Source organism: Populus nigra, chromosome 18, assembly GCF_951802175.1.
Source record: "Populus nigra chromosome 18, ddPopNigr1.1, whole genome shotgun sequence".
NCBI lineage: Eukaryota > Viridiplantae > Streptophyta > Magnoliopsida > Malpighiales > Salicaceae > Populus > Populus nigra.
In genome coordinates, this window is record NC_084869.1 from 4,953,681 (window position 1) to 4,968,469 (window position 14,789).

Sequence of the window (14,789 nt, forward strand, 5' to 3'; positions counted from 1 at the left end):
ACTGTCCAACTGTTACTGTCTAGAAATTGAACTGTTACTGTCTGACCTTTCCTCAGATTTTTAACTATATCTAGAGTTATAGAACTCCATTTAAAACAATATTGGTCTCATTAGAAAGCTAAGACACGAGGTTACAAGTTCTATGTAGAAAGGAGAACCCAGTTATGCCCCCAAGACAATCAAAATTGCTCATCAACGAACATTGGACTGTTATTGTCCAACTATTACTATCTAAATACTATTTAGTATTTTGAGTATAACCGAAGCTATAGAGCTTTGTTTTATTCGTGGTTTATTTCTTTGGAACACTACAACATGGGTCTACAACTTTCAGGAAGAAAAGTATCTCACATTTTGTCATCTTAGGGTCCAAATCTTAGCAGAGAAGTTGAGAGACAACCTATGTAGATTTGATTTCTAAGTTCACCAAGTATAAATTTGTTTACCATGCATTTTTTTTTCCATCATTTCCATCCACCTATCATTATTTAACAAACTTCTTAAACCTATACTAAGGTATTCTAAAATCTCAATTATTTAAGAAAAACACAAACAAATTCAAGTGACTTAATAAGAGAGCTTGTTACCTTTTATTACAAAACAATGAGTCAAGAGATTGAGAACAACCCATTTTCTACTTCTCTTTCCTTCCTTCTTCTAACCCTTCCCTTCCCACTAGTAAATTTTTCTACGTTTTCTTCATAAATCTTGCTTGAAGTACTTTCAGTTCACTTACTCTCACTTTCCTTTTGATTCAAAGGATGAATTTACAAGGTTTCCTCTTAATTTTTCTTTTCTCCTCTTTCTTCCTCTCCTTGGCCGGCCATTACTCTAGGAATTTCTAGAGATTTATTGTTATTTATATTTATGTTCTTTCCTTATTGCATCTTGCCCCCCACATTTACTTCTATTTTTCACATTGACCCCACCATTCCTTTTATCAATCCATTGATCCCCACTACTTCTCTTTCTCTTTACTAACTCCTTACTCCTTTATTACTATTTTCAATTTCACCCCTCTCATTAAATAACTTCTCTTTTAATCCAATTAATTTGTTCAATTTAATCATTTCTCCACATTCTTTGTATTTTATTTTATTTTACTAAATCAAGATAAGACTATTATATTCGAGGGTTTACAGTTCACAACCATCGATGAATAGTTTCTATTTGGGATTAACATTTATGTATAGATATGTACCAGATAACAATTAGTTTGAAGGAAAGGCATTGAGAAGAATATGTTGTCCTTGTTCTAGCTCTAAAGTTCCTGTGAGACTTATTTTAACAAGATGATATGATCCAAGTAAGGTTAGATTCAGATTTTAGTGTAAAATCTTTCATTGTCAAGTTTTACACTATCAATTATAACTTTCGACCGTTACATCGGGGTCAAAGTTTTACATGAGTTTCTGTATATTTTTTTATATATTGGGTTAAAATGTCAGGTAAATCAAAGTTGGTAAGGGATTATTTCAGAGGGTCGAAGTTACTGAATGAATTGAGTTAAATCTGTCTCTCTGGATCTTCATTTACTGCTTGGAATATATCTGGAGCCACATAAGAAATTTTGCTAAGATTCCAATTGTTTTGGAAAGTAGACATTCATACATTTTCAGTGATATATGGTAGTCCTATTAATTCATACGGATAAGGAAGAATGACGTGTTTGAAATCAAAACTAAAATCTGTCAAAAATGTGCAAAAATTGGAGAAACATTGTTTCCTTATGTATTATGGATTCTAGTCTATACAAGGATTTCTTAATCCTTTTAGAAGCATGTGTGACAGTTATTAGCTTACTTATCCTAGATTCCTTGTCAAACAATGAGACATTTACGACAACAACTAATATTCATAGTTTGCAAGGATTCTATATCCATTATATAATGTATGTGGTAGCAATGAGGCTTGTGATTCTTTTATTGTTCTTTTTTTTATTTTACAAAATTTTCTTATTCAAAAGGAAGATTATAAGAGACTATATAAAGGAGATATTTCAACCACTTTTCTTCCTATTTTTTATAATAGTTGGAAAAGAGAAGAAATTTCAACAGTTAAGACAACATCTTTCAAGCAAGGAAAGAGGATTAATAAACAACACAAAGGGACACTCTTTCTTCTACAAGTTTCATATTCATATACAAGGGATCCAATGCAAGGAAATACAATTTTAGAGTTGTTTTGATAACTTTTATTAATTTGAATATTTCTTAAGGTTTATTTATTATTTTAATTACTCTTTGGAATAATTATATTTCAATTTTAGAGCTTTTTTTGTTGGGTTTGTTTTGGCTCAAAATCAATATTTAGGCTTGTTTTAGGCATTAGGTTTGTACTTAACTGAGTTTTTTGTTAAGACCCATTGGTTTACAGTCTAATATGGGATCATTAAAGTTATTATCTTATGACTATATTATGTTTTGTTTTGTTATAGGTTTAGGTAGCCTTTAGACATTAATGAAATTCAGTTTTACTTAACAAACATTTTTTTGTTTAGACAGAGTAAATCCAACTTATCAATGTATAACTAACCTTGTGATATTATTCACAATCCTTAAATACATTTTCTTAGTTACAAGTTAATCTTACGTCAATATTCAACCATACTTGATTATTCGGATTTTCTAGATAAGTTATCATCTTCTCTGTGAATTACATACTAAATATCACAAGGTTTGTGTCACAAGAAATGCACGTACCAACAAAGTTCTGGTGGGATGGCTGCTAAAATGGAATCTATAAGGTGAGACTGACCATGTAAGATTTTGAATAGCAGTCCCAAATTCAAGTTGGTTATTTTTCACCTCCTGGATATAGACGATTAAACAATTCGCAATCATGTTCCTTGCACGTTGTTGGCAGTGTAAATATGTATATGAGAGTGGTCGCGATGCATGGATTGATTTGGAAATTTGGCCATCAAAATTTCATACAAGCAGTGGAAACATCTGAGATGAGTAAAGCTAACGTGATTTGATCTTCTCTTATAACATGTAATTAAGATCTCGTTAGCCAACCTGATGGATTGGACGAGAAAGGGCAGCAGCAGTGCCACTGATATTTCTACAAAGCACAAGAATATCCAGATTTGATAGTAGTATTATTATACAAAATCCAACTCCAACTCCAACTAAAACATTTGATTTGACCTCAAAGCCGCCAAAACATCCGAATTACAGTTTTGGAGCTTATGAAACAATTTTCTCCTAACAGATTTTTTGGAGGGCATGGCTGCTTCTCATCAGGGCACTTGATAATGTCGTCTACCAGACATTCACTTTTCCCACGCGGTGTCACCAAACAACCTTTCTCTGCGTTGCATATTTACATACAAAACAACGTACCTTTTGAAAGAAAATCTACAATTTTGACAACAATCTACAGAGATATATCCATCACCTATCCTGGTGCTTCTTCTCTTTTAAACGTTTTGATTTCGCTACATAGCGGGCTGTATAACCTACTGTCGTTGGCCGCAATGACCTTTGCCGTACCATATTACAGTACTCAGGGTCCTCCGTTTGCCCATCATTTCTTAACCAGTGTATCATCTGATGATACAAGGGAAAGAAACGCATTTGTATGGCCGAGTAAATAAAATATGGGATGAGTGAGGATAACAACACCAGGAGTGTGATGAGCCAGTAAGACGGGGCTGGTGCACAGGCTTCAACGAAAACTTTATAGGCAGTTGTTGATAGGTATGGATCCATTGCTCCATATACCATGAGGAAAATGTACCAGAATACAATTCCACCCCAGATGAAGAGATGCTGTATATAAGTGAAATAGTTAATAGATAGTGCCATCTGGCAGTTAACCACCCACACAACGCATGTATACATGGTGGCACCAAGGATCTCCAAGCCAACAACTTCTCCACCTTTGCGAAAGGCTTGATGCTCCATTGCACGGATGCAGAAGAAGAAGATTAAGACAGAACTCGATAAACCATTAAATGCCCAGCCAAAGATTCGGATCCAGCTAAATAACACATTTTGTACACCTTCTTGGTACAGTAGAGGGAACTGTGATACAGAAAGAACAAAGCATCACCACAAACCATTCACTGTTAGATTTCTGAGAGATAAACCTCCATAACTAATTTTTCTAGATTTAAGCCATTAAGCATCACATGTTAGACAAGAAAATGCATCGAAACATTAAACCTACCTTGAGGCAAAATCGGGCAGATACATCCTGGTCAAACACTCCAAGTGCAATCACAGGAAGTGATGTGAAGAAGACGTTATAAAGAGATAGAAACCAATCATTATAAGCTGGTTGGCCTGAGAATGATGCATATGCCTCGTAGAAGAAGAGAGTGAACCCAAATGCAATGTTCTTGTAAAAGAAGTAGCATATCTGTGGAACAGCAAGAGAATTATGTCAACCATCTCAATTTCATTCGCTGATAAATCACTGTTAATTTTCAAGAAACAGCATATGAATTTAAACAGAAGAAGCATGTGATTTTCTTCTCGAGGCTTTTCCAAAATTTTAACCAGCTTGGCAGATATATAGCAATAGTCTTGAGCATCGTCAAGCATGAGAAAACAATTTCCACAGTTCAAGGTAAATTAAAGGAAGAGGCTTCAAAAAAAGCTTGTGATATGATATAGTAAGACTAAATAGTACCATTGATGAGATCCTTCTATAGCACCAATGTCCATGAACAAGTAGCAAGCGCTCCAAAAATCGGAATTGTGCAATTGCAATATCGCTTGACATGACTGCCTGAGATTTTGGGAAGTCAACAAAAAGGAGAATTGAGAATCCATTCCAGGAAAGAGACCAGCAAACTCGATGCACTGATGAAGCTTTTGCTTAGAAGTTAGAACTTACCTGCATTCCTTCAACCCCACTGATACCAACACCAATATCTGCTTCTTGAAGCATCCCAACATCATTTGCCCCATCACCAATTGCTAATGTTGTTTTACCTGTCTTACTTTTAACCAGTCTTGTAACCTGCATTTATTAATATGACACCAGTTAGTTAAATTTTTTAGTGAAGTTGCTTCAGATAAGTCAATGTCCAAATTCATCTCTCTCTCTCACCCACTCTTTAAATAATGCTACAATTATTCAAAGAACCAAATTATTTTCGTAAAGGCTAGCTCTAGGACCTTTTTTTTTTCCCTGACATATCATAAGGCTTTTTTCACCATCTTTGCTGAATAATTATTAAAAGAAAACACAAATACTTGTATGCTTCACAATTCCTGTGTGCTTCTATGGGAAAGGACCTCTTTTAAATCACCAGTATTGGATAAATACGAGGAAAAATTAATTATAATAAACAATCGAGGGCTAATCATTTACTTTTGGCCAATGAAGGAAATGAAATTACTTTTGACCTCTTTTCATAGACTATGTATACAAAAATTTGACACCAGTAGAGCACTTCTGATAGAAGAAAGTTCTATGCACCACTTACATACCACGTCCTTTCTGTTATAGAGATTGAAAAACATAGGTTGAAAGAACATAATAACTTACAAGAGCTTTCTGTTTAGGAGATGATCGGCAGCAAATGACAGATGCACATCCAATAGCAAGCTCCAGAAACAGGTTCTTGACATCATCTTCGATAGCATAAGTGAGTGATTTGCCATCAATTATCAAAGCCAGTGCCTCAGAAGTTTCACTTGATGCAGTAAGCAGCGCCTTCCCTTCATTCATCTGATGGACGACGCTTGCCTTGAGAGCCTGCATAGTTGGTAAGGTCCAATGAACTTTTTTATTGCAAAATAAGAGTTATTCTGATCAGCAATGAAATCTGTCATACTATTTCTTTTAGAACACATCCTGTAGACAAATTATATTGATGTCATCACAGCAACTGCGAAACTGCTTTACTGACACGATAGAAACAAGCTAATCCAACCTTCTCCACATGATAATTATAGCTCTATAAAATTCTCTTATTAATATCATATCATTATTCTTAATTCATTTCAGCTAACAAAATGAGAAGGATTTTTTTCAGATTGGAAGTGAGGGGATCGTACATCCATGCATAGGAATTAATAGAAAAGAGGGAGATCTCAGAGAAATCACATTTGGAACTTTCTCCTGCAAACTGTTAGACCAAGATGACATGAGGATATATGTGCTTTCAAGGTTTTGGACATGTTCAGTTAGACTAAGGGGAAATTTATATTGACCAACAGCTAGAGTTGGACCAGTTGCAGCTAAAGGAAAAAAAGGAAATGAAATAAGTAACTTAGAGGTAGACAATGGATGAGTGGTGGGAAGACTATTATACCAGTAAAAACTAGAAACGATAAACAGTCTCAGTGTCTGGTGACACATCAGAGCTTTTTTGAAATTACTAGACTGGAAAAGTCTTTTTTTTATTTTGTATTTTGCATAGAGGAGATTAAGATTTCTGGAACATCTATGTGATGGAAATTGTTAATACAGTAAGGGATTTCCTAAAACTCTTTAGAATGTACTCCATTCACACTCAAGTAGTCCACATAGAAAAGATACTAGTGGGTCATCCTCTCTAAGACTTGGTCCCTTATTGTGGTTCTGTTATTTGCATCTGAGATTGCAGCACTAGCTGTGAAGAGTTAGGATGATTTCCTCTTCCTACCGTTATCAAACATATATCACTACATTGCTTCTATGCATCATTAACTGAACTTTCTATTGATCTAAAGAGTCACTGAAAGAGAACAGCAGATGAAATCAGAAATTACCGTAACAGCAGCAGCTTTGTCCTCCATTTTCTCTAGAGCTTTGTTTTCTGGAGTATCTGAACTGATTATTATTTGCTTCATCCCTTGTCTGAGTAAACTACAGGCAAAGCTGCAAGATTCAACATCAATTATGATGTATTAGTATACAGGATTAAACATCTGTTAGACAGAAAATGACGTCCACTCAAACATACCCAATATTGATGGCTGTCTCCATCTTATCTCCTGTTAAAACCCATATTTTTATTCCCGCTTGTGCAAGCTTGTCAATACACTCAGGAACCTGTTCAGAAAAAGAACATTCAATTTCAAACACTTCGGCTAATTTTGAAAGTAACCAAATATACATTACCATTTTTAGTTCAGAATAGAACAAAACAATTTTTTTAGGATTCAAAAGAGAAATAATACTGATGAACGTTTATTAGTTTAGATGAAGAATAGAGCTCTTTGAATGATGACACTCCAAACAACTTGATCTATGGAATAGCAAGCCAAATGATTTCTTAGCAACTATACTAAAAATCAACATTCCTAGAATTTTTTTAGACCCACCCCATTCTGAAGTTTGTCCTCAACAGCTGTAGCACCAAGAAGAATCAAATCCCTCTCAATCTTTTCAGCTACTTCTTCAATCATATCCTCACGATCTGCACTTAATGAGCTTTTTGCCTCAGTAAATTCATGATTGAACTCATCATATTCTTCCCCATCAAGTTCACGATATGCAAGAACCAAAGTCCTCAGGCCAGCATCAGCATACTCGCCAATGTGCTCCCTGGTGGGCTCTTCAAACTCTCTTCCATCCCTTGCAAGTCTTTCAAACATGACACTGTTTACAAAAGAATGCACATAAAGATATTAATGAAAGTAAATAACTAAAAAAAATTGAAATCATGAATTAGCATAAAATCAACCACACAGTATTACAACTATTTTTATTTAAATATGATAAATAGAGGTTCCATCATGGGCTTCCAGTAATTACTACGGGAAAGGCATTCCATTTTCTGGGGAGAGATGTGATATATCTAGTTGTCTTTTTCAGAAATAGCAGTTTACAACCTATGCAATTTATTCACTAAAAATCAGAAATTAATTCATATTTCCTGCAAGTTTTTCTGCTCAAGAAATATGTACAGTAAGCAAAACAAGCATAGCAAGAAACACTTCTGCGAACGATTCCCTGTATGCATGCATGGATTGAAGTCACCACTCCTTGTCTTCAAAATCAAGTCCATAAGATCACTGAATTATTCCCAGTATTCTAGAAACTTCAAATGTTATTTCAAAATACTGACCTGTCAGCCCCTTTACAAAGTAGAAGCAGCTTTCCCTCCTCATTCCTCACAATAACAGACATCCTCTTTCTAGAGCTATTGAACTCGATGATGTTTAAAAGTTGATAGGATCTGCAGAAAACGGGAATTCAATTAAGCTACCATCAGGAGGGGTAAGTAAGAAAAGAAAATTAAATTACCATCCTCCCACTAAAAGCTGAAAGAGTTTCTAAATGAACAGAAAGTTTAGAACACAAATGTTAAAGAGCTAAGAAGAAACAAAAAAGGTTATTCTATGAACAATAGAATGTATGAGCTGTTTAATCTTATGTTTCGACTTTTGAGGCAAGTGACAGAAAATACACAACAACAAATATTTGTGCTAAGGCCAATCAATCACAGTAACTATATGTTCTCAAAGAATACCTAACGAAAAGAAACTGACCTTTCAACTTTTGTGCCAGAGACCAGATCCAACTCATGCAGTATGATGCTTGTTTGTGTTCTTTCATAGAATTCAAAGCCAAGCTCCCTTGCTGCAATGACAAATGCTGCCTCATCTGGTGATTCAGCTTCATATGATATTCTTCCAGTTTCTTCATCAATGTCAGGTATTGCAGTATGGCAGATAGCAAGTAATCTTAAGAACTTTTGGACCACATCTGCGTGAGGTTCATTTACCCAATGACCATTTGTGATCCTTTCATCTACAAAATTGAATCCTTTTACGGATGGCCTTCCTTCAGCCACTCCCTCCACAATGTCTTCTTCCTCTGTCTCCTCTTGAGGCAAAGGTGACCCCTTTCTTCTAGCCATAGCCCTCTCAACTTCTGTTACTCCACGACCATATGATGTGCCAGCCACAGAACACTTGATAAATTCCATTGAGTTGCAAGTCAATGTTCCTGTTTTATCAGAAAGTATAGTGTCAACTTGGCCAAGTTCTTCATTCAAATTTGAGGTGCGTGCCCGTGCTGGCTTATCAGTTTCCTCATGATACATATGCAGATCTTGGTTGATGAAAATGCTCTGAAGAACTTTGACAATTTCGATTGATACATACAAGGAAATGGGAATCAAATAACCATACAGCATAAGAGCTGTAAAAAAATGCAAAATTGCTGCAGCTGGTGCTCTATCTGGGTCATAATAAATTGTCGTATCATCAGGTCTGAGATACCATCTTTTCATCCTTCCATCCTCAAGGTCTTCCTTCGTTGAAATTCCAAAGACAATTGACCCAATAAACGAAATTAAAACCAAAAGGAAGAATAAGAGGTAGATAACCTTATCCATCCTCTTCTCAATTTTGCTTCTCTTAGAAGGGGGTGCTGTTGAATTTTGCATAACCTTTGTATCATGACCTGTGAAGATAACCACTCCGTAAATGTAATCAGTATTTCGCAGCTTTGAGTCTCTAAGTAGAAGTTGCTGAGGCATAAGAGCATGCGGGTCCTCTCCCAGATCCAAACTGCCTATAAAAGAATACAGATTTGCATTGGGATCTTCACATCTAATTATAGCCTTAAAATCTTGAAAGCCAGAGTCCTCATGCAAGTTTGAAGTTACATCTGGTGCTTGTTTCAGTTTCAAATTGGTTTCTCCGTCAAGGTTTGTGGTCTCAACATAGCAAATTGCTTCATCATAACTTGAAGACAGCAATATGAGATCAGCAGGAAAATATTCATCCTTTTCCACCCTTACTATGTCCCCGACTTTCAAATCCATCCATTTAGCATGATCAAAAACACCTTCACCGTAATGCACTTTTACTTTTCGATTGTTCATTTCAATATCCTGACAGCAGTTTATAGAATACATTATGACCCCAGAGAGACAAGTTTAATCAGTTAATGACTAAGATCGAACATATAGATATTGCAGTTGAAAACAAGAAATGAAGTGTAGGTCTAATGCCAACTCTAAACTTTCACCTGAACAGAGAAAATGTTATCAATGATAAGAGCGAAGGTGTTGGTTTGGATTTTATTCTGATTGGAGATGAGAAACTTGGTAACCACATATGCAAATAAGCAAATTAATCACAATGGATTAAGTTACTCCATCCCCTCCCCTCCCCTCTCCCCTCCCTTTTCCTTTTCAACCTAGAAAACCAATAACAGTATCCAATTGAAAGCTTTTAAACAGTAAAAAGGTAAATATAAATCTTCTTTCAAAATCATTTTCAGCAAAACAGAAAATTACACAGTTTTCAACAGTCCACTCTTTATTGCTGCAAATCATGAAAAACGAATTTCACGGATCTCTCTTTTACTCACAACGCTTCTAACATCCCTTAGTGAATCATGCCACTAAATCCTGATCTAGTTTGCCTCTTAACATAAATTTAAACGCTGTACATCAGAGGAGTGAAAATAAAGACCAGCAAGGGGTATTAAATTTGCTACTGGTAAAGTGGTAACATGAAGCATACCTGCTTTTTTCTCCTCCAATCTTCAATCACCTCTTTCCCCATTGTAGCACCAATAACAACAACTAGAGGAACAACATTGCTGATGGCTGAGTAAGGAGAAAGTGGAGTGAACGACAATATTGCACAGAGGAGGAAATAAAAGTTGGCAACCCGCCGGAACTGCTCGAATAGTGACTTTGGGAGAAACGTTGCGAGTGTGTACTTGGTAGTTCTGACATAGTTGCTAGCATAATTTTGCAGACCAGCCTCAAAGCATTCAGGTTCATTGCAATAAACTATCCTAGAGAAGCCAGGTCCTCCGATCAGTGAATGCTCACTTCTGAATGATGCTCTTCCACATGGGAAGGCATGGATTCTACTAAAACGCTGCTTCTTTCTTCTACCACCGGCCATTCTATGCAAACCACAGCTCTATTCCCAAATCGGTCAAACACATAAAACCTTCAAACTGTCACAGATTTGCTTCTCAAGGGAGAAGGCTTAGAAGCTCGGTCTATCAAAAAATAATTTAAAGAGCCAGATTCCAAAATAGCAGCAGCTGGGTAGAAACCAAGACCCAAATAGCTGCAAATCACCAAAGAAATTTTGACAACACAAGATCAAAACAAATACTAAAAAAACAAAAGGGGGTCTGGTACAAAAGCTCACTGAAAACCAAAAAAGTGGTATAAAATAATAAAATCTAGGTACGGAAAATACAACTGCAGATTTCAGCTAAACTTAGAATTCTTAAATATAGAAGCCCAGAATTAAATATTTAGAGAACCTAAAAAAATAAGAAGAAGAAGAAGAGAAGAAGTTACTAATAAAAACCTAGAAAGTTTCCTGGCGATGTATTGACCAGAGAATATGAAACATGGGAAAAACAAGAAAAAAGGAAGGAGTTTGTATTTTATAAGTTTCAGATTATTTATATTTCTTTCTAGTGTTCAAGAAGCTGGCGGTCCAAGAAAGAAGCCAGCCATGTCTTACTTTGACTTGTCGCTAGAGCCTAGAAGAGAACAGCAAACCATAAACGTGCACATTGGGGTTTCCCATCAAAACCCAACTTCTTGTTTTTAACTCTGCAAACTGTACACAAGACAGATATCATTAAAGACAGAAGCTTAAACCCATTAACTCCCTTCAAATCTAAGCTTAAACCAGCACATAAGAGAAGATTAGAAACTTACACGGCTGTTAATTACCAAGTTATTAAGGTTTATAAACATCCCAATTAGTCGAGACAAATTTGCAAGGACTGCCAAGCAAAGTCTTCCCGCAGGTCAACATAAAAAATAAAAGGCTGAAAAGATGGATATATACTAAAAAAATAATAAATAAAGAATGAATGGTAAAGCTTACGGAATAGTCAGTATGATTGGTTTTCTGGGTCACCACCAGAAACCTTGTTGCTTTGTTGGCATTAATATGACAAATTCTTTCTGAGAAACTTAACTCAACAGAGCTGCTTCCGTAGAAAGATTAATTATATAGGTGGTGCAGTGAAAGCTTCAAGATTTACAAACCAGAGTGTATTCGAATTATACTCATAACAATACGTACGAGGCATGTACAGTGAACACATTTATCATTTAAATGATTTATGAACTGGCAGACAGATACGGAGATATAAGAATACGGGAGAGATGACACAGGCCAAGTGCAGTTAGAGATTAATTTTATATATATATAATAAAATAAAAAAGACAGTTCAGAGAGAGGATTCCTGTTTTCTGCTATTAATCTAATAGAATTTAGGCAGTGGTGCTGAGGATCAGGCTGCTTGTTTGAAGGGTCAAACCACGACTCTTTACATGTCCTTGCCTTTATTAGTCTTTCTTCTATTTTTATTTTTCTTGCATTTATTTTAATGTATTATGGCGTAATGTTCGATTTTTTTTTCGTATTTTACATGGGATTTTTCTGTTTAAAATATTAACATCATTTGAAAGTGAGTTCAAACTGTTTTTGCTCGATATATGAACAAATCGAAGATGCAGTCTTAGATATTTAACCACGTTATTGGTAGAAGCATAGTTATTAAATGCAGACCAAACATCCTATTAGATAACTCATAATTTAGTTAATTTAATTGCTGAACTGGTCTAGATAAAATAAAAAATTAATAAAAATTTAACAAAATTTGGTTGATCCTGATCCGAACAACAAAAAAAAACATGGTTGATAATATTTATAACTTATATTCATAAGTATTGTTTCTTAATTTTTTATATAAAATAGTAAAATTTCAATTTTATTTTAATTTTTCTAAATTAACTTGTGTCAATTGATATAACTTAAAATCCAGTTTTTTAACCGGATGAATCTCCAAATCAGAAGGGTAAAAAAGGTACACGGAAAGAAAAAGTTAAAGGATAAGGATGGTACATACAACAAGTATTAGATTGCATTTCATGTTTCAGATTTGGATTCTACCCTCTGTGATTTTATTATTATTATTATTATTGGTTTTTCTACCCTCTGTGATTTTATTATTATTATTATTTTTGGTTTTTCTACCCTCTGTGATTTTATTATTATTATTTTTTTTTTTTGGTTTTTCTACCCTCTGTGATTTGCGTACGTATAGAATAACTTGGTTTTTGTTTTTGGATCTAAATTCTTGAGTTTTATATATGTGGATTTGACTGCTGGTTGGCCCCACATGACACCATTTTATTTCCTTATTATTATTATTATTATTATTATTAAGTGCGAATATAAAATAGGAATATAAAAAACTAGTAGGCTGGCTGGCTGGCACTGGAACAAAAGATTGACTTTTTTTCGGCAACTAACAAAGACCAAACAGAAATAAGTTAACCCGTTTATGTTCAAGTTCTCTGTTTGCTGCGAGGATCTCCAGTTAACGGTAAATTAAGTTAAAAGGACCGTATAATAATTTCATAACTTTTCAATGCTGCTGTTGTAATTTCGATATAAATTCAGTATTTATTAATTCTACCGTTCGGCATTTAGTGCGGCGGTATGAATTAAAATTAAAGGTTGTTTAATTAAGAAAGATATAATAAGCTAAGAAAAGTATTTAAAGGGTAGGTGATGATGCATGGGATTTTTTTCTTAATACTTGGTTTTATATTAATGAATATAACTTTTAATATTGTTGTTGGATTGAGTTTTAATCAAAGATTTTAGAGTTCTTATTTTCTCTAAAATTAAAATTCCAAAAAGTTTTTAAATAAATTCCATAAGTTCCTTTTCAATATTTGTTATATTTTCCTTGTTGATTTGAGATTTTTTTTTTAATATATATGGATTATAACTCTTGTTATCTTTCTAACTTTATTTAAGATGTATTTTTCTAGTTTTTTCTGGACTTTTATTAATTTTTCCTTATTTTTATGTTTTCTTGTTGGTTTAGGTAGGTTTTTAGGTTTATTTAAGAAGTTGTAATCTATTTTAAAGAGATAGAGTACTTAGAAAGAAATATTTAATAATACAATTATGAATTAGGGGTATCTTGGACAACCTTATTTGACTTCAATTTTATCTTTTTAGTTTATTGGCTTCTTGTTTATGTTTTTGTCTACAAAACTCAATAACCACAGATTATTGCTTGTTGTGTTCAATAGTCTCAGATTATTTTGTTTGGTGTGTGTTTCTAGATAACCATGACCGGAAGAAATTGCAGGGTATAATATGTTCAAGTAAGAGAGGATGAGCAGTTCCCATCAAGAGAGAAATGCTCAAAAGACGGTGATAATAAATATATAAAAACAAATTACATAATTAAAAGAAATTCTTGAAGAACCTGTGATGAAAGACATGCAAAAACATAACAATAAATTAATCCGCTAGTTGTGAATTGGGAGGAGAGTGATTCTTATTGGATTCGATTTTAAATTTATTTAAAGAGTTATATTCCTCTTACAAATATAAATTATTTAAAAAGAAATATTCAATAATAAAATTAAGAATTAATATATCTAGTCTTAATTCTATATTTCTCCCTTGTTGACTTGTTGCTCGTGATTCTATCTACCTACGTCAAGAAATAGACCACGTACAAATCCACAAATTTAAGAAGAGATAAAAATGGAGTATTTTAGTTTGGTGTTCCATGGCTCATCGATCTCCATGGATTCTCTCGAGCAACAGCTACGTCTTCAGCAGGCGTGCGACCACCTCGACGTTTAAGGTGGGCACTTGCTCACTGACTTTGACAATGTCAAACTCAATTAACAATCTGTGTTCTCGTGGAGCCAAAACTGATCTCTCTGCCTGCGTCCACGAAGTTCTGAGTTCACATCACGGCTTAGGTAATGAAAGAGAACCCCATGCACCTTCCTAGCTAGCTGACCAAAACTTAGGCGAAATAATCCCAAGAAATTTCCTTGGAAATGTTCGAGTGAATGAGAG

General features: G+C 34.5%; 1 protein-coding gene across 5 annotated transcripts; it reads right to left on the reverse strand.

Moving 5' to 3' along the window:
• Positions 1-2,957: 2,957 nt before the first annotated feature.
• LOC133677989 (putative phospholipid-transporting ATPase 9) lies at positions 2,958-11,975 on the reverse strand. Of its 5 annotated transcripts, XM_062100132.1 has the most exons (14): positions 11,772-11,975; positions 11,600-11,667; positions 11,400-11,498; positions 10,428-10,991; positions 8,439-9,790; positions 8,015-8,125; positions 7,269-7,545; positions 6,908-6,996; positions 6,714-6,822; positions 5,506-5,715; positions 4,849-4,974; positions 4,642-4,740; positions 4,177-4,368; positions 2,958-4,031 (listed from the first exon to the last, which is right to left on the reverse strand). In XM_062100132.1, the coding sequence occupies exons 4-14, from the start codon at positions 10,818-10,820 to the stop codon at positions 3,399-3,401; spliced, it is 3,591 nt and encodes a 1,196-aa protein (XP_061956116.1). In that variant the 5' UTR covers positions 10,821-10,991; positions 11,400-11,498; positions 11,600-11,667; positions 11,772-11,975; the 3' UTR covers positions 2,958-3,398. The 5 variants fall into 5 exon arrangements, with proteins under 5 accessions (XP_061956116.1, XP_061956119.1, XP_061956117.1 ...); XM_062100135.1 differs by lacking the exons at positions 11,400-11,498; positions 11,600-11,667; XM_062100133.1 differs by lacking the exons at positions 11,600-11,667; positions 11,772-11,975 and having other exon boundaries at positions 11,400-11,566.
• Between the last annotated feature and the right edge of the window lie 2,814 nt (positions 11,976-14,789).